The following is a 27,495-nucleotide window of genomic DNA, read 5'->3' on the forward strand; positions in this document are numbered from 1 at the left end:
TGTCCATGGCTCCTTTATCATATATTATTTGACCACATATGCTTGGGTTTATATCAGGGCTCTCTCATCTGTTCCATTAGTGTATGGGTATGTTCTTGTGCCAGTACCAAATTGTCTTGATTAGTGTGACCTTGTAGTAGATCCTGAAGTTGGGGACCATAATTCTCCCAGTTTTATTCTTCCTTCTCAGGATTGCTTTGGCTATTTGGGGTCTTTTGTGGTTCCATATGAAATTTTGAACGATTTTCTCTAGTTCGTTGAATAATGCTGTTGGTATTTTGATAGGAATAGCATGGCATCTATAGATTGTTTTAGGCAGGATAGCCATTTTGACAATATTAATTCTTCCTATCCATGAGCATGGGATGTGTTACCATTTATTGGTATCTTCTTTAGTTTCTCTTAGGAGTGTCTTGTAGTTTTCAGGGTATGGATTTTTTACTTCCTTGGTTAGGTTTATGTCTAGGTATTTTATTCTTTTTGAAGTAATTGTGAATGGAATTGTTTTCCTGATTTCTCTTCTCTGCTAGTTCATTGTTAGTGTATAGGAATCCAACAGATTTCTGTTTATTTATTTTGTATACTGCAACTTTGCTGAATTCAGATATTAGATCTAGTAGTTTGGAGTGGATTCTTTAGGGTTTTTTATGTACAATATCATGTCATCTGCAAACAGGGACAGTTTAACTTCTTCCTTGCCAATCTGGATGCCTTTTATTTCTTTGTGTTGTCTGATTGCCGTGTGTAGGACCTCCAGCACTATGTTGAATAGAGGTGGGGAGAGTGGGCATCCTTGTCTTGTACCCGATCTTAAAGGAAAAGCTCTCAGCTTCTTGCTGTTAAGTATGATGTTGTCTGTGTGTTTGTCATATATGGCTTTTATTATGTTGACGTACTTGCCCTCTATACCCATTTGTTGAGAGTTTTTATCATGAATGGATGTTCAGTTTTTTCAAATGGTTTTTCAGCATCTGTCAAAGATGATCATGTGATTTTTGTCCTTTTTGTTGATGTGGTGTATAACATTGATGGATTTTTGAATATTGTACCATCTTTGCATCCCTGGAATAAATCCCACATTGTCATGATGGATGATCTTTTTTATGTATTTTTGTATTCAGATTGCTAATATTTTGCTGAAGATTTTTGCACCTACGTTCATTGTGGATATTGGCCTGTAATTTTCTTTTTTGTGGTATATTTGTCTGGTTTTGGTATTAGAGTGACGCTGGCCTCATAGAATGAGTTTGGAAGTATTCCATCCTCTTCTCCTTTTTGGAAAACCTTAAGGAGGATGGGTATTAGCTCTTCCTTAAATGTTTGATAAAATTCAGCAGTGAAGCCATTTAGTCCATAGATTTTTGTTCTTAGGTAGTTTTTTTTTTTAATTAGCAATTGGATTTCACTGCTGGTAATTGATTTGTTCTGGATTCTGTTTCTTCTGGGGTCAGTCTTGGAAGGTTGCATTTTTCTGGAAAGTTGTCTATTTCTTCTAGGTTATCCAATTGGTTAGCATATAATTTTTCATAGTGTTCTCTAATAATTCTTTAATTTCTGTGGTGTCCATAGTGATTTTTCTTTTCTCATTTTGGATTATGTTTATATGTGTAGATTCTTTTTTCCTTGATAAATCCAGCTAGGGGTTTATCTATTTTGTTTATTTTCTCAAAAGAATCAGCTCCTGCTTTCATTGATTCTTCCTATCATTTTATTCTCAAATTTATTTATTTCTACTCTGATCTTTATTGTGTCCCTCCTACTGACTTTCGGCCTCATTTATTCTTCCTTTTCTAGGTTCATTAATTGTGAGTTTAGACTGTTCATGTGGGATTGTTCTTCTTTCTTGAGGTAGGCCTGTAGTGCAATATACTTTCCTCTTAGAATGGCCATTGCTGCATCCCACAGGTTTTGGTCTGTTGTGTTGTTGTTTTCATCTGCTCCATACATTGCTTGATCTCTCTTTCTATTTGTTCATTTATCCATTGATTATTTAGGAGCATGTTGTTAATCTTCCAGCATTTTGGGGCATTTTTGTTACAGAGGAATTTTGTGGGGCAAACTACTGGAATCTGACTGCAATGGAAAAGAGAGGAGGGGATTGCAGTAATCAGCAAAGGGATCTTGGCAGATCAAGTTCATAACTGCAGGCTCAGGGAGTAATTAAAACCAGCAGCTTTGCTCATTAGCAGAATCAAATTGTGGGTGTATTCTGATCATGAACCTCAGTGGGGCACAGACCTGCCTGAATTCCATCCTCAAGCAGTTTTGCTGGCCCTAACATCTGCTTTGCTCATACCCAGGCAAGTAACTGAATCACAGTCCCACCCACTGTGGAGTGTGTCTTCCAGCCCCATATGACCAAAAGGGTTGGTGATAAAGTCCTGAAACAGTATAGTTCAGTGGAGCTTGAGCTGAAAGACAGGTGAGCAGACCTGAATGTCTCCAGAGAAAAGCAAGTACCTCACGTGGAGGGTTCCTGTGTTATGTACACAAGGGGCATCAAATTACAGGCAAGGCAGAAGGTAGCTGTGGCTCTTCCTGACCTGAGAGCCTATTTGGGAAAGTGAGAGTAGCCTGGAACAGCCTCTCTCACTGGGGAGAGTGTCTTGTGGCCCCATCTGATTAGGCCAATATTCCTGATGAATATAGATGCAAAAATTCTTCATAAAATACTAGAAAACTGAATTCAGCAACACATTAAAGAAGTCGTTCACAATGATCAAGTGGGATTATCCCAGGTATGCAAGGCTGGTTCAATATATGTTAATCAATCAGTGCGACACAACACATTAATAGAATAAAATAATCAAATGATTCCCTCTCAATACAGGCAGAAAAAGCATTTGACAAAAGTCAACACAATTCATGATAAAAACTCGTAACAAATTAGTCATAGAAAGAAACATATCTGAACATAATAAAGTACACACAAGACAAGCTCACAGCTAACATTGTACATACTCAATGGTGAAAGGTTGAAGGCTTTTCCTCTAAGATTATGAACAAGACAGGGATGTCCACTCTCACTGCTCCTACTCAACATAGTAGTAGGAGTCCTAGATAGAGCAATTATGAAGAAAAAGAAATAAAAAGTATCCAAATTGGAAAATGAAAAAGCAAAAATTGTCTCTACTTAAAGATGGGATGATTTTATATCTTTAAAAATCCTAAAGAGTCACCTAAAAAACTGTTAGGTCTAATCAATGAATTCAGTGAAGTTACAGGATACAAATTTAACATATAAAAAGCAGTAGCATTTCTATATACTTCAAACAACTTTTCTGGGAAAAAAATTTGATCCTTATTACAATAGCATCAAAAATTAAAAAAAACACTTAGGAATAAATTTAACTAAGGAGGTGAAAAATCTCTACTCTGAAAACTATACATCAGTGACAAAATAAATCAAAGAAAATACAAAGGAATAGAAAGGCATTGCATGTTCATGGAGTGGATAATTTATATCGTTAAAATGTAAATGATACCAAAAGCTATCCATAGATTGAATGCAATCCCTAGCAATATTCCAGTGGCATTTTTTACACAAGTAGAGCACCTCTAAAAGTTATATGGGACCACAAAAGATCCCAAACAGCCAAAGAAATTCTGAGAAAGAAGAACAAAGCAGGAGGCCTCACACTTCCTGATTTCAAGCTATATGATAAACTATAGTAAATTAAACAGCATAGTACTGGTAGAAAAACAGACAGACAATGGAACAGAATCGAGACCCCAGAAATAAACCCAAGCATACTCAGTCAACTAATATTTGACAGGGGAGTCAAGAATACTTGGTGGAGAAAATACAGTCTCAGCAATAAATGATGTTAGGATAATTGGAGAGTCACATGTAAAAGAATGAAGTATTTCTTACACCACTCAGAAAAATTAACTTAAAATGGACTAAAGACTTAACGTAGGACCTAAAACCATGAAACTCCTGAAGAAAACATAGGAATAAAACTCCTTGACATGAGTCTTAGTAATGATTTTCGGATATGACACCTAAAGCACAACCAAAAAATCTAAAACAAACAAGCAGTACTACATCAAACTAAAAAGCTTCTCCACAGCGAAAGAGAACCTACAGAATGGGATAAAATATTCCCAAACCATGTATCTGATAAGGGGTTAATATCCAAAATACATAAAGAACTCATAGAGCTGAATAATGAAACAAACCAATTAAAAAATGCGCAAAGGACCTGAATATGTATTTCTCTAAAGATACACAAAAGGCTAATAGGTACATGAAAAGATGCTCAACATTACTAGTTATTAGGGAAATGCAAATTTAACTACAATGACATATCACCTCATGCCTATTAGAATGGTCTTCATGAAAAAGACAGGAGATAATAAATGTTGGCATATATATGGAGAAAGGGACTGTAAATTGGTACAGCCACCATGGAAAACAATATGGTGGAGCCTTAGAAAATCAAAAACAGGACTACCAGGTCATCCAGCAATTCCACTTCTGGGAATATATCCAAAGTAAACAGAAACACTAACTCAAAAAGATATCTGCATCCCCACGTTCACAGCAGTGTTATTTACAATAGTTAAGAAAAGGAAACAACCTAAGTGTATGTCAGTTGATGAACACATAAAGAAGTTGTGGTCTAAACAAACAATGGAATATTTTTCAGCCATAAAAAGAGGAAATCCTACCATTTGCAACAACATGGATGGACCTTAAAGGCATTATGCTAAGTGAAGTAAGCCAGACAAAGAAAGATAAATACCGTAAGATCTAACTTATATGTTGAATTCAGAAACAAAACAAAAACTACACACACACAAACAAACTCATAGAAAAAGAGATCAGAATTGTGGTTACCAGAGGTGGAGAGAAGGGGACGGAGGAAATGGAGGAAGGTATTGAAAAGGCACAAACTTCCATTTATAAGATAAATAAGTACTAGGGATATAATGTACAAGATGATGGCTATTCCTAATACTGCTGTATGATATAAAGGAAAGTTGTTAAAATAGAATAAATGCTAAGAGTTCTTATCACAAGGAAAATTTTTTCCTCTTTCTTTTTTTCTTTCTTTTTTTTTTTTTTACCTACCTGAGAAGATGCCATACTTGACAGTGAGAAGCTGAAAGCTTTTAAGATTGGGAACAAGACAAGAATGCCCACTCTCCCCACATTTATTCAACATAGTTCTGGAGGTCCTAGTCATTGTGATCAGACAACACAAAGAAAGAGAAGGTATCCAGATTGGTAAGGAAGAAGTTACACTGTTACTGTTTGCAGATGACATGATATTGTACATAGAAAACCCTAAGGAATCCACCCCAAAACTACTAGAATAACTGAATTCAGCAAAGTTGCAGGATACAAAATTAATACACAGAAATTTGCATTCCTATACACTAACGATGAACTAGCAGAAAGAGAACTCAGGAAAACAATTCCATTCACAATTGCATCAAAAAGAATACAATACCTAGGAGTAAACCTAACCAAGCTAGTGAAAAACTTATACCCAGAAAACTACAAGACACACATGAGAGAAATTTAAGTAGATACCAATAAATGGAAATGCATTCTGTGCTCACAGATAGGAAGAATTAATATTGTCAAAATGGCCATCCTGCCTAAAACAATCTACAGATTCAATGCAATCCCTATTCTTCAATGAACTAGAGGAAATAGTTCTAAAATTCATATGGAACGACAAAAGACCCCAAATAACCAAAGCAATCCTGAGAAGAAAGAATAAACCTGAGTGGATTATGCTCCCTGACTTCCAGGTCTATTACAAAGCCACAGTAATCAAGACAATTTGGTATTGGCACAGGAACAGACCGATAGATCAATGAAACAGAATCCAGATATAAACCCACACATATATGGTCAATTAATATACCACAAAGGAGCCATGGACATAAAATGGGGAAATGACAGCCTCTTCAACAACTGGTGTTGGCAAATCTGGACAGCTACATGTAAGAGAATGCAACTGGATTACTGTCTAACTTCATACACAAAAATAAACTCAAAATGGATCAAAGACCTGAATGTAAGTCATGAAACCATAAAACTCTTAGAAAAAAACATAGGCAAAAATCTCTTGGACATAAACATGAGCGATTTCTTCATGAACCCATCTCCTCGGGCAAGGGAAACAAAAGCAAAAATGAAGAAATGGTTCTACATCAAGCTAAAACGCTTCTATACAGCAAAGACCTAATTAGTAGAACAAATAGGCATTCTACAGTATGGGACAGTATGCCGGAGTCTAGCTCCTGTGGGGGGGGTGTTGCCGCAAAGGATGAGATGGAGTCGGTGCACAGAGAGACAGGACACAAGAGTCAGATGAAGGTGGTCTCTTGACAAAGTGCTGATAACAGCTTTATTTATGCCATTTTGGACAAGGATATGATTATTTTTTATTGTTCTGTTGATTAATAGGTAGAGGCAGTTGATTAATAGGTATAAGCAAGCTTTTTTCTTTCTATTTCTTTCTAATCTATACATGGTTAGTCAAGTGTTAGACAGGTGATCTTTTTTCTGTTTCTTGACCTAACGTTTTCCTAGCAACATGTACTCTATCATGTTTTATGTTTCTATGCAATGCAGTTTCTAAGTAGTACATGTGACCTCAGGAGCAGTATGTAGCAGTGACTATGGAGTCTATCAGCTCAGGGTGAAATACAGGTCACCTACTGCCACAGTTAACTAGGATTCTTTCTCACAAAAATATTCTTAGAGGCTTTAATAAATTTATAAACAATCTAAAATCATAAACTCATATCTTCATTTTACACCCCTTTATAGGGCACAGTAGGCAGCAAACTAAATTTCCCCTTCTTATCTATATTTCTCTTTCTTCTGAGTGGATACCAAAATCTCCCTGACATATAATATGCAGGTCTCCATGGCTCTATTACTGTAGGGACTAAACAAGTTTTTACACAGTGAACAATGCAAGGGCATTCATATCATAGAAACCGTTTCTGTTTTGACTACAAATCTAAAACTATAAACAATCAAGTCAAACATGATTAATATTTGATTTTTATACTTTATATGTGAATCCCACATTTTCCCCTTTACGTTTCTAATAAAATGTTGATGTAATAGGTAGATGCAAGATATAGATAGAAAGCATGATTTAGTGCTGTACAAAAGGCAAGCATACATGGTCAGGTCTGTGCCTACAGACTAGGTATTAATCCAAGCCAGACAAGGACAACAAAACATCCACGGGTGTAGACAATTTCTCTCAACACTGCGGGGGTGAGGTTCTAAGCCTCACCTCTGTTGGCCCCCATTTTCTCACCTGATGGCCCCCCTGTGACTGTGCCTGTCTTAGGTTGTTCCTCCCTTGAGGAATCTTACCCGTCTCTGGCTAACCAGCCATGTTCTGGGGCCATACAGGGAAATGTGAAGTTGGTGAGAGAGAAGCAATATTCTTCGCAGATTTATGCCCCGTGGCTTCCAGCCCCAGCACTTGTCTTGAGGTATTTTTACTTCTTGGAAAAATTATGGTATTTGGTAATTTCACATATGAGGCACAAATTCTAGTAAAGGGCTGTAATTGGGAAGGAAGAAGAGAAGCTATGGAAGTAGCAGATGGAAGAAAACATGAGAAGATGGATTAAGGGTCAGACAGGGTTATTCCATTCAATATTCCCTCACAACTCTATTTCTATAAGACTCTCCATCACTAGTTTCACTAACATTGTAATAAAAAAGGGGGGCATTCCTACTTAGTGGAGATGGGGCGGTCAATGTTTGACTGACTAACAGTAGGTTTCGGTATTTCATGCCAAGATCAGCATCTGGCCCCTGTGTGTTCCATTCTTTAGGAGCACTGTCCTGAAAAGCTTCTGGGCAATTTATGTCCTTGTCTTTTCCACACTGCTCAGCAAAGGTTAGTTAACCCTTGGCAAAAATGCAAGCAAAAGCAAAGCCAATAGTATAATGGACAATAACAAAATCAAGGAGGGTAACGGGGAGCCAGCTGCAAAGGCCCCTGCTTTGTGGGCGTTTTCCTCCAGCCAGAGCTTCGCTACACAGCTTGAGTAGCATGGCTCCCGGCAACAGTATATTTGTAAATGACATATCCAACAAGGGGTTAACATCCAAAATATATAAAGAACTCACATGCCTCAACACCCAAAAAGCAAATAAACTGATTAAAAAGTGGGTAGAGGATACAAAGAGACAATTCTCCAAAGAAGAAATTCAGATGGCCAACAGACACATGAAAAGATGCTCCACACTGATAATTATCAGGAAAATGCAAATTAAACCTACTATGAGATACCACCTCACACCAGTTAGGATGGCCAATATCCAAAAGACAAGGAACCACATATGCTGGTGAGGATACAGAGAAAGGGGAACCCTCCTACACTGCTGGTGGGAATGTAAATTAGTTCAACCATTGTGGAAAACAATATGGAGGTTCCTCAATAACTAAAAATAGAAATACCATTTGACCCAGGAATTCCACTCCTAGGAATTTACCCAAAGAATACAAGTTCTCAGATTCACAAAGAAATATGCACCCCTATGTTTATTGCAGCACTATTTACAATACCCACAATATGGAAGCAACCTAAGTGTCCATCAGTAGATGAATGGATAAAAAGGATGTGGTACATATACACAATGGAATATTATTCAGTCATAAGAAAAAAACAAATCCTACCATTTACAACAACATGGATGGAGCTAGAGGTTTTATGCTCAGTGAAATAAGCCAGGCGGAGAAAGACAAGTACCAAATGATTTCCCTCAGTTGTGGAGCATAACAATGAAGCAAAACTGAAGGAACAAAACAGCAGCAGACTCACAGACTCCAAGGAGGGACTAGTGGTTACCAAAGGGGAGGGTTGATGGAGGGAGAAGGGGATTGAGAAGTATTATGATTCGTACACATAGTGTGTGTGTGGGTTACGGGGAAGACAGTGCAGCACAGAGAAGACAAGTCATGACTCTGTGGCATCTTACTACACTGATGGACAATGAGTTTAATGGTGTATGGGGGGGGACTTGATAATATGGGTGAATGTAGTAACCACATTGTTGCTCATGTGACACCTTCATAAGAGTTTATATCAATGATACCTTAATAAATAGATAATAAGCCTTAAGAAGTCACAATAAAATCGGATTCACTCATTCAATGCAATCAACAGCTTAAAGTCTGATATTCTTTCTTCTTTATTCACATCTGAATGTCCAATGTCCAATACACATTAGGAGTCCAATAAATATTCATTGACTGACTATCCATGGTGGTCTTGAAATTTTGTCATTTGGGAATCAATATGATTACATGTAGCAAAAACCATGCTTCTGAAGAGCTCCCACATTAAGCTGGAAGGCGAAGAGTAAAGGGAAATAGTTTGCTCCAAGCTGTCCGAACTTACCTCCCAAGGCCAAGAAAATGGAGTACTCTTAACCAGGCAGAAGACAAAGAAGAGGCCTATTTTTACAGGGAACAGGCGGCCAGAAGGTAGTGGTACCAAACACCCCTCTTTCTACTTTCCCAATCTGCAGTCCACAGTGACAGACTCTCACTGTGCAGACATCCTCCCTTGGGACGTGGTTGCCACTGAGCACCAACTTCAGGTGATGATCCAGAGAGACTAAAATTCCAATCACTTCAACACACAGGAGTACCCGTCTTCGTATGACATCCTCTGCGAAGAGGACGGTATATTCTGATGATGTGCCCACTCCCATTCAGAAGCGGGGCCTGCTCCGCCTGGTCCGTCACGTGAGCACAGAAGTAGAGCGCATACTCGTCTTACTCCCACGGCCACCTTACCTGGAACAGAGGTCTAAGTCTTATTGTTTCTATTGCTTTTTCTTGCTTGGGAATACAAAATGCAGTAACACTAGGAAATAAAGCCCTGAGGCAGTTGGCAGGTGCTGACTTGTGACTTTTTGTTTTTTATGCCAGAACTTGCCATTCATAAACACACTGGTGTTTGCTCCCCTTTCCTAACCTGCCAGTGAGATGAGGTCATATGGATCCTTGTGGCTGCAAAGGACTGTCTATGACACTGCTTTTGCCCGTCATATTTACTATCAGGCCCTTTACAGAAAATGTTTGCCAACCCCTGCCTTAACCCATCATTGTTCTTTACTGACATGTAACTTCAAAAGAGATTCAGGAATACAGGGCTGTCCAACCTCCCTTCAAATGACACTGAAGTGATACTTTTTAGTCTGTTTTCTGGTTTAATTTTATGTCTTCATCCATGTTACTTTCAAACACCACCCCCATCTTACCCCCTCCCCCACCATTGCTTCCCCTAACACATGGCTCTGTCTACTTCTTGTCAGCAATGGACTCAAAAGTTATGCAATCAAGTTTCTTAAAAGATTGGTTCTGAAAAATGCAATGAACTCATAGACACCTAGAAGAGACTGGTGGTTACCATGGGGGAGGGTTTGGGTGCGTGGGTAAAATAGGTGAAGGGGATAAAGAGGCACAAAATCTCAGTTACAATATAAATTAGTCACAGGGATGAAAAGTACAGCATAGAAAATACAGTCAATAGTTCTGTAACATCTTTCAATGTTGATATATTGTAACTAATTGGGGTGAGCATTTAATATTATATAACTGTTGAATCACTATGTTGTATACTTTGAAACCAATGGATATTGTATATCAACTACAACTAAAAATAAATTCTGGATAAGGCTATAAACAGCTCTTAGTTGAGTACATTTTGAATTTTAGTGCCTTAACCTTTTACTGTCTCAAGTATCTTTATTTTTTAAGCTTTGATAACCCTGGTATCCAGATGTCACTTACTAGGTAACTTCAGCCACTATATTGCATGTATAATACGAATCTAGATTCATTTTTAGCCTACGTCTGTAATTTTCCTATTTTGCCTATTTATGGGGTTAGGTTTTCTTTCCTCTCCCCTCTAAAATAGCTTAGTTCACAGTGACCTAAGTTTTGCTCTTCAGAAAATGACTTTCCACAACTTTCAGTGCTTAAGGTTCCTCAATTTAGTACTTTCTAGGTAGAACTGGATTATCAGCTTTTCTGCTATAATTATTGACCTTTTAAAGGATCAAGTTAGTGTTGGGGTAGTATTTTTGTTAAGTGATTATTGGAATCTATTTCTCTACAATCTATAGATAATCTTTCTCAGATTGTTTGCTTTAAAAAATATATACAAAATCCCGAGCGGTCAGAGACTGTCCACCAGTGTTAAAACAGCTTCACACAGGCAACACACTTGGGAGGCCTAAGGATATAGAGGTTCTAACCAGCTAATGAGGTAAAAAAGCAGTTTAGAACAGAAGAGCCTTTGGGGAGCACATAGGAATCTGGCTCCCCTGCATTTATTCTGATACCACCCCCAATCTGCTCTCCAGCCAAGAAGTTTGCACAAAGCTGATCCTATTTGTGTAGAAGAGAACTGACATGGCAGGCACAAGACTGCAGCCCTTAGAGAGGCTGGCTTGCAAGGCTGGCCCTTGGCTGACATCTGGGAGTTTGGATTCCAGGAACGACCCTACCCTTTCCTTGCAGAGAATTCTGAGTGACACCCTATGCCCAACAGTGCAAATCATGTGGTTTATGCTACATGCCTGCTTCCCTTCAAGGAGTCTGGAATTCTGGCATGTGCTCTGTCAGAAGCAGCTATGTGACCAGCCTCTCAATTAAAATCCTGGATCCTGAGTCTTGGTGGACATTTCACATGTGTTGTCACAATTTGATGCTGAGGCAATTAAATGTGTCCTGTGTAAGTGTACAGGGAAAGATTGTGTGGAAGCTTGTTTCTTCCAGCCTTCATTCCATGCAGCCTTTCCTTTTTCTGATTTTGTTTGCATTGTTTTGATGTAATAAATTATAGTCATGAGTATGACTGTATGTTAAGCCCCATGAGTCCTGGCAAATCACCAAAACCAGGAGACATCTTGGAGATCCTTAGCTACATGTACAGGCCCTGAAATGCAGGCCAATCAGCATAGCCAACAACATCTCTAGCTAGTGACAGATTCAGGGATTGATTTATAACCAGTCACAGTCAGTGAGTCAGAGGAGGCCTTTGCTGAGGCTCTTTACAGACCCCAGTGCTCTCTTCTGCTGGCTGACCTGGGATGAGGCTGCACCTGCTGGCTGCCTTCTTGTGACCAAACAGGTAGAGCCTGGAGCTGCCCGGGGGAAGGTACCACATGGAGTCTGTGGATAAAACAGGCAGAGAGAGGGCAAGGACTTGGGCCTAGGTATACTGAATTGTTTGATCAAGTTCCTTCAAAGCCAGTCCTACCGTTTTAGATTTTAGATTTTTCTGTTAATGTGGAAAAGTTTTGTTATACCAATTTGAACTGGTTTTATTACTTGCCACTGAAAGAATCCCACTGATGTAACCTTGAACCATGCCAGAGCCTGAGAGTAAGATGACCAAGTTGGAACCGTCACAGGTTTCTAAGCTGGGAAGTCCCATGTTCAGAGGTGTGTTTGAGCAATGCCCCTCTGGTGGGCAAAGGTGGATGGTGAGAGACGAGACTGGTTGGAAAGCCACGAAAAGGAACTATTAGGTAGGAGGGCCCACTAGGGTAGTATCAGCCGAGAGTGAAACCCTTAAATATTCAGGAAATACAAGTGACGAGCTGGTGAAGGACTGGGTGTGGAGTATAGGCAGAGGAAAATCAAAGATGACTCTGGTTTCTTAGTTTAACTCAGTAAAAGGTGATGTTCTTAACTAAGACAATAAGAGTAGGAGCAGATTAAGGGGTGAGAAGGAAGATCACACTTACTTTGGAGATGCGTCTGCAGTGCAGGACAACAGCCTCCTAATGATTTGGAACTGTGGGTGGAAGTATGTTATTAGGGAGAGAGCAGAGCTGAAGACACAGACTCAGTTACCAGCACTCAGGAGACGGCTGAAGGTAGGGCAGTAGATGAAATCACTCAGGAAGAAGATTCAGTTTGTCAGAAGAGTGGCTCATTCTGAACTAAAGTTGGTTTTATGACACCATGAGACTAAGGCATAATTGCCAAATAACTAAGTTTTCTTCTATGCCTTCTACATATCCTGCTCATTCATTAAATTAACAATAATATATTGAGGTCCTCTACTATGTTCTATCATTGCGCTAAACAGTACGATGCCAAATTTCTGAGACCTTCTCCCTGACCCTTAATCTCCAGTTTCCTCACTCCTGTTTCTTGAAGTAAAGCTCCTGTGCCACACTCCCAGAAGCCCTATTCTGGATTGAAGACACATTCCCTCAGCTGCTGGGAAATTATCAGCTGACTATCAGTACACTTCAGGAATTGCTCTGCTGCTCGGCCCATCACCATGCCCCTTTGCACGGTAGGCCATAATCAATGACTCATTAGCTCAGGACAATTCTGAAGGGCCATCCCAGCCACAGTGTCCCCCAAAGGACTGGCTGAGGTCTTGTGGCAACTGCACTGGCCTAACTTCTCCCTCTTCCCAGACCGGTTTCCTTTGCTCACCACAATCCAAAAGACAGATCCCAGGAACATTTCCAGCTCCACTTCCTGCCCATGTATCTCAAAGTCGGCTTCCCAGGGAACTCAGTCTGTGACACCCACCAGGCGCACATGAATGTGAATATGAAACTCCAACCATTGCTGACCCCAGCACCCCAGGTGCTGCTCACGTCTGCAGCCAAACCATCAGAAGAGCACCTCCTCACCAACCATCTGACCTAAATGTTGGGGAGAACAGTAATAATACGACAGTACTTGTTTGTGACACCTTTATGATGAAAGATTTCTGATTAAGTGAGAAAGCTATGTATTCAGTTCACTTGCCTGTATGAATGAAGGTAAAGAACTCCAGCAAAAGCGAGGGCAGAAGAACGAAAACTACCTGGGACCACAAATACCTTGCCCTTGCCTTAAAGCAGAACACCGTTACAGCAAAGTGTGAAAAATGAACATATCGAAGAAAATTCATGTTAAAACTGGGGTATCAATAAGTTAGAGAACAGAAAATAGAAAACCAAAGGATCCAAGTAGCCTTTACCCATTTAATTTTCCTTTTAATTTACAAATGCTGTCACAAGTCTAAAGAGACTGGTCCTGGGTGAAAATTTTATATTATGAAGATAGAGATCTAAGAAGCAGAAGGATAATTATGTGCCAGCTTACAGTTCCTTGTAAAAATAAAGATAATGTGAAAAATTAGTACAGTATGAAAATCTGCAAAATTATCTGACATCTGGAAATGCGAAGCAATTTCCCTACATCTTAGTTTTGATCACTTTCACATATTTGGGCGACGAGAGTATTTTTCTCTTTTTATTAATAATGTGTGTCCTTCAGAGCCTGGCATGCTCTTTCAGAATCATCTGAAGCTTCTGGCTCAGCATGATGTTCCCTCTGGCCTTCAGTCTGCCACTAAAGAATGCCTGCAAAGGAGAGGGGAGAAAAACAGCACCAACCTTTACCACGTACGTTCATTTTATTTCTTTTTTTAAAAAACTTATTAAGAATGAATACAACTGAGCTAATAACTCTGGACAACAAAGGCAACTGTTATCTAGCAATGAAAGTTCAATAGAGACAGCACCCATGTTTTCAGATAGCTAAGAAAATATAAAGACTCCTTGTGTATTGTAGAAAACCACAGAATAATTTATCTGAATAGACAGATCTGGGAGTTCTGCTTCAACCTATATACTCTGTCCTTAATCTATGTTCTTAAAGGCGAGTTTGAGACCATAAATAAAATCTTCTACTGTACCAACAATAAAAATCGAGCACCATACTAAGCACTTCACACATATTATTGTATTAAGTTATAATAATTAATAATCCTTTGGGACAATTTTAATTATTATATTCATTTAACCAATGAGAAAATTGAGATTCACAGAGTAGATGGGAGAGCTAAGATTCAAACTTGTATTTATCTGATGCCAATGAGCATATCTGTAACCACTATACTACTTCACAATCCTTTATAAATCAATCTTTCTACCCAGGAAAACTGTACATTTTCTCTTTATTCAAATTGCTCTGTTCCTTATAAACTCATTAGTTTTCTTCAAATAAGCACTGTGCTTTTCTCGATAGGGTAGTCACTGTTGTTTAAAGTTTGAGTTATGATTATAAACATATTTTTTTCAACTATATCTTCTAGTTGGTTTTGCTGCTATGTAAGCTATTTTTTAATAATTACTGTGCATATAACCCCTTGTTTGAACTCATTAATTCTGAGAATCAATCAAGTGATATACTTAGCATTTCTAGCTACATAATCATAACTCGAAAATAACAAATTCCACCCGCCCACCCTCCACCCATGCTACTTGCTACATCAGGTACTTTAATTTTGTGTGTTTGTGGATTGGTCGAAAGTTTCAGAACTGTATTAACTAATGATGGTAAGAGAGGGCACTCTTGTTGTAATCATAATTTTCCACTGAAATGCCTCTAAATGTCTCACCTTAAAAAGACACTTGGCTGTCACACCCCATCCATCTGTTTCCAGTTTTCAGTGACAATTAAGACAAGTTCTCAATCTAACATATCAGGAATGAATGTCTAATTTTATGAAATATCTACAAAAAAATGGTTGGTTTTTCACCTTTGAACTAATGTCATATATATAAAAAGTCTAGGTTATTTTACTTTATATGTTTTACTGCATGCTGAATAAGAATTTCACCACAAAACTAAGTTTTTAAGTGTCAGCTGAAATTCTATTTAAAAAACGTATGATCTGTCAATTCAGATACTGGCATCAACTGTTGCCTTCTGCAGAGTTGTAAGGAATCTGACAAACGAGAATTTGAGAGTCAGCTAAAAAACTGCAACTGTCAAACAGGAAGCAATGCTCATGAATAAATGAATATTTAAGAACATTACCTTCTGAGGGTCAAGCTTGCCCAGGACTACCTCCATGAAATCTTCATCCGAGAGTATGAAGGTTGTATCAGCAGAGCCTTTTGCAGGGCCCTGATACACTTTTCCAGAATCATTTTTCAGGTCAATAGCTAGGAAAAATAGAAGCCAGTGTATATCATTTTTCTTCCAAGTATAAGAGTAAAATCAACCAACCAAAATGCAGACACTTTATTATAGTTTCCAAGTTACTGTGGTACTTATTCTATATTATACATTATCTGTCATTTAGAAAACTTCAGAAAATCCTCTGTTTTTCATAAAGAAGTTCTTCAGAACAGTCACATCAATAATAGTTTTCCTCAATGAGAAGTTTAAACAACAGATACTTTAAATGTGAATTAATGTAGAATAATATAAGGAAGTTATTTAGGTTGTTGGAGGTCATATAGTTAAGGTTCAAATAAAGATGCTACAAAGGAGGGAGGCTAAACTTAAGCCACTGCACGCTGGTTGTGTTATAGGAAAGGAATGCATAACTTAAGTCACCTTTCAAATATGTCAGTTCACTAAAGGTTCTGTCATATGGATAGGAAGATAGTCAAAATTTATTTTTAAATATATTCTAATTAGTTTTTTACACTTGTGAATCATTTATAAAATATTTAATGCCCTAATTGTGAATAAACATTGAAATTAACCTTTTCCTTAACTGTTCTTATCAGAAGGATTAAATGTTGCAGAAACAGGCAGGCTAACATGGTTAAAATTACCTTCATTGATCTCTATCTAACATTTATTGAGCTTTATGCCAAAGTTACATTTTAGGAAGTTCTAACCGCCTCACATACGAGTGGGACCTGTCACCCAGGAAACCCCATGTCACTTGTCCCCCTTCAGCCTCTTGAACGTACTTCCCTCGCTACACTGAAGGCACTGTAATCGCTTCACTCTCCCAAAGTGTGTGTGGCACACTCCTGATTTAGGGTCAAGGAAAAGCTACACATACTTGACAAAAATCCAGAGTGCTTAGCTACAAGGCATCAGTAATAAATAATTAATGAATTTCCAATATTTCCATTTTTCTAGCAGAAATGTAAGGAAAAGCCCTTTGCCTAGGTTAATTAAAGGTAATTTTTAAATGTAAGCATACTTTCTAATAATATCTACAGGGAAAGTATCACCAAGATAAGGGAAACGGACACTATATTGAAGAAAATGACTGTTTGCCAAGAGCAATCACCTGTAGACTTTATAAATCCCTACAGAGTTCTCTGCTGCCAACTCTGGTCCACGGTTCCAGCACCTTTTCTCACTTATGATCATAGATCTCATTCCTCTCCCTCAGTAGTATCTTCAAAAGTCCTGTGCTTTATATTCACAACCCAAGTTCTAATATACTTTCATCCATCGGGAAAAAGTTGAATTCCATCATGGAAACAACAGAAGAAGAAGAAAGAAGAAAGATGGAAGGACAGAAAGGAGAAATAAAGGGAAGTGAGGACACCTACAAATACAGAGCTGATCTACAGTTTAGAAAAAATTTAGACACACTGAAACTGGGGGGACTAAATACATATTACGTTTTGCCTTCCTTTATCCCTCTTCTGAATTACCTTCCTATAAGCACAAATGTCTTCCAGAAGAACATCAAAATGTTAGCTGTGGGTATGGAATTATATATCATTATTTTCTTCTTTATACATTACATACCACATTTTATATAAAGAACATACACTGCCTATGGAAGAACAGGAACTGTTACATTAAAAAGAAAGTTGTTTATATTGAACCAAAATCAATTGGTTCAAAGTCAATTCAAAATGTTTTCTAGGAATATGCAACAGAAGATTATTTCAAAAAGTTTCAGTTGATTTAGTGATACACTTTAATATTTTGGCGTAAGTGAGCATTTAGTGATGTTTAGTTGTAATGAGGAATAAAACAGATTTTCAAGGCACTTAAATAGACATCTTTAAATAGAAATCTGATAACTGAGGTGATAATCCAAATTATTGTTGTTTTTGGATTAAGAAAATTTTTAAACTGTTAAAATATAATGACTTAAAAATATTTTCTTTGACCTGATGAACTTACTTTATGTTTGAGAGGAATCTGAAGATTAGTTAAAGCAGCATTATAGCTCAGGTGACTGTTTAAAAGTACTATTTTGAAGAATTACAATGAAATATTTAGGACAGATGTTTTCAGTTTAGTTGATTCCCTACATCTCTAAACACACTGTTTTTGAGTGTCCTGAAACCTGTCACTGCCCAGGAAGGACAACTCACCTAAAAAGGTAGGTCTGCTGATCTCCAAAAAGATAGGCTTTAATTATAACTTTATCTCTATTTACCAAGAGTTACCTTACTATATATTATAAAGTCAGGGATAATGACTTACTCCACTTAGCTCCAATATTTCCGCCTTTAGTGATATGCCACTCAAACACACCACTGACTTTCTTTACCATCTCGTGCCCAACAGTCTTAAGGCGGCGACCTATTTCCTCAAATATAAGGGTGCTCTGAAGCTTTCCACCCTAGCAAAAAGAGAAAATATAATTTTACAAGTTTTGCAAAAATGACTCAAGGGAAAAAATTATCACAAAGTATATATGCAAAAAGTATAAAGTGATTTTTCAAAACTCTGCATATAAAAAGGCAAACTAGTTTTTTTCATACCAGGCTTCTTTCCCACTTTCCTTTTATTTATTCATATCATCCAGAATCTCAGTCTTCTTAATGAGAGGATTTTACTTCTACCAGAATTCAGAAATAATATTTCAAAAATAAACTGGGAACTGAAAAACCAATGTCCTAGCTAACTTCAGCAAGAAGACCCCAGACAAATCAATCAATTTCTCTGGTCTTGTTTCTTTATTTGTAAAATGGGACTAAATTACATGGAGCCTGAATTTCTTTCTAGCTCTAAAACTTCTTAAGGTTTTTATCTTAGATTCTTTTTAAGGGATTTTAACCTTCATACTATTTATGTGATAATATGGCTTATAACAATTAAAGATCACAAATATGAAAACCCCAACATTAGAAAGTTAGTATTTTGGAAACAAAATATAGACACTTTTATTTGAAGTCTCTGCATGTTAATAAACAATAACACAAATGTTTTATTAAATAATACATGCTATTGTTTTTATTTTTGCATGCAAAGCTTTGTATACATCTTTAAATCAAGAAAAGGTATAGGATATTTAACTTTTTCATGTTTTTCTCCAAAAGATTGTTTGCTTAAGATTTCTCATTAAACAACAGGTTTAGTTACTCTAAAACTGGAAAATTATTTGCTCTTGAAAGACACCCCACTAAACCCTCTTAAGAAAAGTTTTTTTTTAATTCACAAAAAAATTGTCAAAACATTCCTTTTATTCCAAACAGCTTGGAACTAATGTCATTCAGTTCAAGAATTAAGAATCTTTCACAGCTCTTAATTTTCTAAAGTAGGTTTAACATTCTTAAAGTAATCGTAACTGAAATTAATAAATCAGGAATGACCCAGATACCAGTTTTTATAACCTACCTCAGAGGGTGTCTTAGCTAAAACACCTGATGTTGGCACAAGATCCACATAGGCATTTGAAATGACAATGTCTCCAGTTTCCTGGATCTTATGAAGAATACAAGAGTGAAAAAAAACAGTTTGCTCTAATCATTTCAATGAAAACACAATTTCATCATGAAACAATATAAAGTCAGTTAAAATAAATTTGTATTTTTCCTCAAATGAAAAAGAAAATCATCCAAATTAAATAAATAGCTCATAAATTAGATATCCAGATGAACAAACCTGAAGGCTTACTGATTTAATGCAATTGTTATTAACCCTAAACGTAGAATCAACTGGAGCCCTTTTAAAAAATACACATGATCAAGTCAGACTTCTAAAAACTCAAATGAAATGGTCTGGGGTGGAGCCTAGACATTGGTTTTAAGGGATTTTTATGTGCATATATGAGTGTGTCTAATGAAGAACTAAAGTGAGAACTGCTGAATTCTTATAACTAGTAGGAGACAGAGCACAATCTCCACATGAGGTAGTGGTACTCAGAAATATATTTGTTCTGTTAATATGAAATATAATTGGCTAGGAATAGACCACAAAGGTCTTTTTAAAGTAATAATTCCACTTCTTATACAAAGCATAAGCTAACTGCTTAAATAGACTTTCATCAAGGTAATTTTAAAGGAACTCAAATTTTAATTCCTAATACTTCATCTAAAATTATACCAATGGCTATTCTTTCATAAAATTATGGTATTGCTAAAAATGTTAGGGTAATATCTAAAATCAAGGTAGCATTTGCTAAAACTGATTTTTAACAATCATGAAGATCATTCTCCCTTGACTACTACTTCTCATCATACATCAGAAAAAATAATCTTTCAAACAGTTCATTTTATTTTAAATTACATACAGTGAAAATCATGGAAAGAGACAATTATGAACAAAATGTGCTTTAGTAAATTACTTTTCTGTAATGAAGCCAAGCACAACATTAGTTTAAAATTTTTCCCAAAATACAATGTGAAGGATGAAAAGAAAGGGAGGCAAAGAAGGATTCCTATATGTAACTAATAGAAAGGGACCTCTACTCACTGGGGGGGAAATAGCAAATATACTGAAAAGACAAGAAGACACACTTAGAATTAATCCAATGGCAAGAATGTATTATATTTACATATTAACTTATTTCTTAACCCTTTAAGTTTATATCCATAGAAATTATTTCTGTACTCTTCATTACTAAAATTGTGGAAAAATCTAAACCTGTTATGCAGTCATGGTCCTTAACACTAATTTTATAGTTCATAATCTTATCCCAAAAATAAAACCTACATGAAATAATTAGAAAATAGGAAAGCTCCATAGATATGTGGCACCAACATTAATTGCAAGAGGGTTTCAGAGGAAGCCAGAATGCGCATTTATATGGATGGGGAAAAGGGAGGCAGCAAGGGACCACCTCTAAGGGCAAGTAGAGCTCGAATTGAAGTCTAAAAGACAGGAGGAATTTGAAAAGTGAAATAAATAGTATGAATAAATAAAGCAGGAAAATGATATAGCTAGCAGCTAGAAGTAAAAAGGAATAAGGCCACCACATAAAGAAGAGTTCTGCAAAGTTCTTTATTTATGAAAGAAATCATGACACAATGAAGAGAGTTAGGGCCCTGAGCCTAAGCTTTGAGCCAGAAGACCCAGGTTTCTAAACCAGCTCCACCACTTTCTGTGTGACCATAAGCAAGTTATTCAGAAGACCTGAACCTATATTTTCTTTTATTAAATACTGAGTTATTATGCATGTGAAAGATAACGGCATAGCCAGCTTATAGGTCAATAACTGAAAGCTATTACTATTATTAGGGTGTTTAAACTGTTCAACACAAACTGTCTACATAGTACAAAATGATCAGGCCAGAAAAGGATCAGCCTGGTCAACTGTGTTAACAAAATTATCTTTAAAAACATTTTAAATAAAAGGATGATTGCATGTCCTTTCAGTATTTTACTGGAGTGCTGCTAATAGCCTCATCCAAAAATTACTTAACTCTATAGGGAGCTATGCTTTAGCCTTGTCATTTACTATTAATTAGGCCCAGGTTCTATGACATCAGATATTAATTTGTGGATTTTTGTGTGATCAAGAAGCATATCATTTCTATCCAGTAGAAAAGATAGCCATAAATGATATGGTTTTATTGTTCTGTAGTACATTAACTAGTTTTGTCTCTAATTCAAAATTATTATAAGAATACCTTTCCTGTTAGACTATATAAATATTATTCTAATTCTCTTTTGAACCAGTTTTATCATCTTGCTAGCTCCCTCATTAAGGAATAAATTTTTGTCATATTATCATTTTATATCTGAGTGCCATGCCTTTAATTTTTTTGAAAATTATATTTTGACAACTTGACTGATTGAGCCAAAAATATACTGTTGTTTGGGTTTTCACAATAGCTGTGTCACTGCTCCACAGACAGGCACCAATTAAGTTGAGAACAAAACAGAAAATACAATACAATGTACATTACTAACTTACTTTTGACTAACAGTCATCACTAATTGAAAAAAAAAGCCCAAAACCCTTTCTAGGTTTCATCTCATATCCGTACTTCTAACCAAAAGGATGCCCAGATGGAACATAATGATAGGGGATGGTGAAGAGGGGACCAAAACACAGCACCTCTACCTACATTATTCATACCTTGGTTTGGAAATGGATTCTATTTCCTTCCTTCCACATCTCAGTTTGTAGAGTTTGTCCTGGATATACAGGTTTTACAAAACGAACCTTTTGAAAAAATGAGTTTTGGGGTTAAAAATGTTTAAAATGAAACTTTTCTACTTCTGGGAGAAAAAACAGGGAGAGAGGTTGGAGAGCAAAAAGGAATCAAATAGACAACTTATTTAATTAAATCATTATATATTATAATATAGATGTAAATTTATTTAAATTCATATTTATTTAAATATATTTAAATATTTAAGGTAGTGTTTTCAATATATTTATATTTACTTTCATTAAGGATTGAGTATATTCATATTTAAATTCATATATATTCAGATTCATAAAGGAATAAAATGACAGAAAATTAGCAGAGCAAGGATATAGTTAGTATAAGCTAGTTCTTTATCTTTCAAAGTATAGAGTCAATAAACAGTGTTTAATTTTGACAGGTCAAGAAACAGAAGCATAACCACATTAAATAGAGATACGGGTAACCACTGGAACAACTTAATAGAAGCTGTTAAAAGTAGTACTAATTAAACTTGGGGAGTAAGATCTGAGGTGACATATAGGACAAAATCATTTCATTTATCATTTCATAATTTTCTATACTACTTTATTTGCTTGTGTACATATTATTAGATAATACTAGAAATAGTTACAATGTAAAGCACGAGAATAATCAGTGTTATCAAAGGCAAGGCATCAGAAAATGCATTTTCATTGCTGCATTGAACACAAACTGATAAAAGCTTTCAAAGCTATGGGACTCTGTCTTAAACCTTTTATTTTAATTGTGTATCTTTGGACTTACACAAAGATACTATGTGTAGAGTTTTCTTTGTAATTTGAAACCAACTTAAAAGCACAAAAACTGACATCAGTATGCACCTATTGTATTGATATAGGTATATGTTTATTACAGTTCAAATGCAGCCACTTAGCATTTTCATTTAAATTAAGGCAAATTACAAAACAGTCCAAAGGCAATGTTTTACAGTAAATCTCGAGTTTTTGTTAAGGCATATGTGGCTGATATATGCATACCCTAAGTAAAACAATCCAATCAATCTGTTGAAATTATAACTGTATATGATATACTACATTTTGTAGCTATAAGTACCTCTATTACACATGCATCATGAAGTATATCATATACAGTTATAATTTCAACAGATTGATTGGATTGTAAAAAATGTAGACTGCTTCAATACAGTACTTATTTTAAATGAAGTCACTAAAATCCCTTTCCTTCTCTAAAAATAAGAAACTGACATTCACATCTGCAATAATATACCTTAATTGCCTTAAATCTCGACACATCAGTATCTGCAAACTGCCTTAAAATATGCCTGGCAGAAAATCCGAATGTACATAAGCCATGTAATATGGGTTTGTCAAAGCCTAAAAAAGGAGAGAGAGTATTTTGTTAGATATAGGCACATTCCATATATAAAAATCAGTAATTAATTTAGGATTTCAAAATACATCATTAAACTGCCTTAGCCTGAATTATACCATGGCTTTAAGAAACATGGAAAATATTGTATAAATAATGCTTCATGGGAGAAAATTATGAAATAAACAAAAGAAGAAAAAAATAAGAAAGGAAGTTAGAGAACTGAGAACACAAAGAATTGTTTTGTTTAGCTCTGGATGTACCCATGAACTCAGTCAGGATGATTCCAACACCTCTGTATGTAGGCGATCCCTCCCTAACCTTTCAGTTCCTTGCTCTCTCCTCCAATGACCTTACTCTGCATAGTAACTCAGACAGGCATCCTCATGGCCCTATATTAAACCTTGCACTAGCAGGCGCTTACACTACAACCTCATTTTCAACACCATTTTCTGAAAACTACTTCCTCCTTTTCCATACCCTTTGCATAAATGTGTTAGGAAAGGGAACTCAAACTCCCAGTCAAAAGTAGCTATGTTTTTAAGTATTGTTTAGATAACTGAGCTAATATTTTTCTTTGGTACATAGGATTAGCAACTAACCTGCTAAGCTAGCGAAGTTAGGATCAACGTGTAAGGGATTCCAGTCTCCACTGAGGCGGTACAGAGCAGCCTGTGGAGAAAAAAATGATAAAAGTAACTAGCACTCAGTGCTTCCTCTGAATACATTAAAAGAAAAACAGGAGATATGGCTGGTTATTGCATAAAAAATGCATCATTAATGTACCTAACTGAAGCTTTCATTGAAAAATAACTATTTCTAACAAAAAAGGTTAACTGTAAGTCAAATGTTATTTTTGTAACACCTGCCACTGAAAGCAGTTGGGAGGGTGGAACCATCAAATAACAGGAATAAGAGCAAAGGACTATCTAAGTATAACAGTGGTTACCATTGCCTAAAGGGGAAATTCTCACACGCGCATGTGCATGCACACACACACACACACACACACACACACACACACACACACACACATACAATTCAATCCACTCTCATTAAAACACAGTGAAGATAAGATAAGTGCCATATATTTATGCCTCTTCTAACCAAGCAAAATTTATGCCAACTTTCTTAATGGGGTGTTTTAAATTGAAACCTGTAACACAATACTAGACATATAAAAACATCAAAGACATCTCACAACCTTCCATTCTCCTGGTGCACTAAATCCTCATCCCTCAAGAAAAAAAGATTGATAGACTGCCATTAAGATTAAATTTCTGCTTAGTCCACATTTTCACATGACTTGTTTAAGGTAACGCAGGATTAGCAAAAAATTAAAGATAACAAGAGAAAAGAGTCACCATACTTTCCCGCATTTAAAATGGGCATTGTTCAAACTAGAAAGTAATTTTCAGTACTGAATGGGAGGAATTCACAAAACAGCTAACATAAGTATCTTTACACTGACTTGCACCCTCTGGATTCACACCAAGATTTCCTCCCTTTCTCATCAATTGCTAGTCTAAACTTTTCAAGACTGTTAAAATGTTGTGTAAAGAATAGCCATGTGAGCATACCTTTCTTAATTATTGATTTTGTATTATTTTAAATTATTGATTCTCCTTTAACAAATTTTATTTATAAAAAAATTAATTTTCTATAATTCACAGGAAAACATTCCCTTTTTAATGTACTTTGTACAATTTTAATAAGTTCTTCCTCTTCTTAGCACCCCCATATGATAGGTCTGTAAATTATTGTTTTTCAATTACTACATGTTTTTTTCCTTTTGTATGTCTTCTAAAAATAACTAAATCACATCCACAATTTTTGAATAGTGGTGACTTGGAAGATTCTGTAGACAAAGTGTTGATGGATTAAATGATAATTTTTATTTAGCACTTTACAAACAATAAAACATGAGGCAAATACACATCATGTTGCATACAAATTGAAGAAAAGATACACTCGGGGCCTGAAGCGGAAGCTGTCAAACACATGATGGGTCACAGGCTTTGGCACCAGACACACTGGGCTTAAATCCAGCTCTGCCATTAATGGTCAAGTTTCTTTATGACCCTATGCCTCAACATTTTCATTTAAAAATTGAGAGGTTAATGAACTTCTTGCAAAGCATTACCTTTGATAAATATTAATATCTCAATAAATGTAAGCTATTTAAAAAAATTATTGTTATATAAAAAGCAGCAGTATAAGATAACCGAGGTTTTAAGGTTAGTAACAGTATTCTTATCCCAGAGATAACATTCCTATAAATGAGAGAAAAAACTCTTCTGAAATCATATTAAAAGAATATGAATATTTTCTTATTATTTCAGTTATAGCAGTGCTTCCTAGAGATAGCAGAGTCAGCAAAGACAAAAAGAGCTATTTATAAGAAATGAGTAAAGTCAAGCAGATATATGACTAAATTCAATCATAATGCAAAAGACACCACTCTCCAAATGAGGAACAGTGTCAAGGCTTAATTTCTGAACATTTTGAGGAACTTTCATATTTCAGAAGGAAAGTTAAAATCTTGTTTTATTTCATTGCTGCCTAGATACAAAAATCACTAGAATTCACAAACAGACACACACACACACACACACACACACACACACACACACACACACAGAAAAACAGGTATATATTTTCTTGTGTATTAAATGTGAGTGAAAGGATCTTCTATATATTAATAAATTAGTTTTTAATTTTATTCTTTTAAATTACACCACTAGGGGAGTATAACAACAAAGTAAAACCAAAGGAACAAACAGCAGCAGACTCACAGACTCCAAGAAAGGACTAGTGACATCCAAAGGGAAGGGGTTGGGAAGGGTGGGTGGGGAGAGAGGGAGAAGGGGACTATGGGGGCATTATAATTAGCACACACAATACAGGTAGGTCAACGGGGAAGGCAGTACAGAATGGAGAAGACAAGTAATGACTATAGATCTTACTACACTGATGGATAGTGACTGCAATGGGGGAAGTACTTGATAATATGGGTGAATGCTGAAACCACAATGTTGCTCATGTGAAACCTTCTTAAGATTGTATATCAATGATACCTTAATTTTAAAAAAATTATACCACTAGGTTAAACTAAATGCTAAGTAAAAAGGCTCAGGAATCAGTGATTCCCAAATCCTCAAATCCTCAAATCCTCCAAGGCAACACACAGATCAGCAAGAAAAAAAAAAACAAATGACACAGACCCCAATATTACAGTGTAACTGACATAGAGAGAACACCATAAACTTCAAAGTATCCTGTAAGTAGAAAAGTAAACACCAACTTCCAGCAGCACTATCCCCTGAGCACTCTTTCAAAGCTACTGAAGAGAGTGGCAGGGATGGGGAAGATTGCAAACACAGTGCATATAAGAGGTAGGTGGAAAAGAAAGACCACTTCTAGACAGAGGAAGTCCACCTTAAGGACAGAAATGCCAAAAAGATTCCTCGAATATTATTAGAGCACTGACTACAGAGAAAAGGATTAAAAATGTACAGTCCTCCAAATGGCAGTCCCAGAAATACAATACTTTACAGGAGAAGAGGATAAAACAAAGACACCCCTTGGAAGACTGGATGGTGAAGGAAAAAAAAAAAAGAGGAGAAATTCATGATCCTGCAAGATAAAGAGAACTAAAACAAATTTTTAAAATAAAACACTTCCACATAAGGCCCACTTCAAGATGCATCTATTAAAGAAAGTGAGCTTTGCCACATGCAAAGAAGAGGGAACTTTTAAATTCCTCAAAAAGAAAGTCTTGTAAATCATTCCAAACTACCAAACTTACCCACAAAATGCATATTGGTAAGTAATACTCATCTGCACCAAACTACTACAGACTAAAAGAGAAACTAAGAATCAAAACATTATAATAAATGAAATTTCCCCAAACAAAACAACTATGAAACTGAAGAGAACTATACATTATACTCAAGCATGTGGAGATATGAAACAAATATCTTGAATCTGAAATTCAAAAACTAAAAATATAAATGGAC

At 36.2% G+C, this 27,495-nt stretch overlaps 1 protein-coding gene and 1 long non-coding RNA gene across 2 annotated transcripts in view; one reads left to right on the forward strand and one right to left on the reverse strand.

Annotated features, from left to right (window-relative positions):
• LOC118921453 (uncharacterized) overlaps positions 1-10,236 on the forward strand; it is an 88,586-nt gene extending 78,350 nt beyond the window's left edge. Inside the window, exon 3 of the long non-coding RNA XR_008993327.1 lies at positions 9,647-10,236. This is a non-coding gene — a long non-coding RNA (uncharacterized LOC118921453). The remainder of the gene's footprint in view (positions 1-9,646) is intronic.
• A 3,752-nt stretch (positions 10,237-13,988) lies between these two features.
• The window catches only part of HSD17B4 (hydroxysteroid 17-beta dehydrogenase 4), a 78,685-nt gene continuing 65,178 nt past the window's right edge, over positions 13,989-27,495 (reverse strand). The window contains exons 18-24 of the mRNA XM_057490722.1: positions 24,079-24,148; positions 23,375-23,481; positions 22,054-22,140; positions 19,368-19,454; positions 18,231-18,369; positions 15,852-15,979; positions 13,989-14,389 (exon numbers count right to left, since the gene is read on the reverse strand). Of these exons, the coding sequence (XP_057346705.1) occupies positions 14,300-14,389; positions 15,852-15,979; positions 18,231-18,369; positions 19,368-19,454; positions 22,054-22,140; positions 23,375-23,481; positions 24,079-24,148 (708 nt within the window). The 3' untranslated portion in view covers positions 13,989-14,299. The remainder of the gene's footprint in view (positions 14,390-15,851; positions 15,980-18,230; positions 18,370-19,367; positions 19,455-22,053; positions 22,141-23,374; positions 23,482-24,078; positions 24,149-27,495) is intronic.

The sequence above is a fragment of the Manis pentadactyla genome, chromosome 13 (genome assembly GCF_030020395.1).
Source record: "Manis pentadactyla isolate mManPen7 chromosome 13, mManPen7.hap1, whole genome shotgun sequence".
Lineage (NCBI taxonomy): Eukaryota > Metazoa > Chordata > Mammalia > Pholidota > Manidae > Manis > Manis pentadactyla.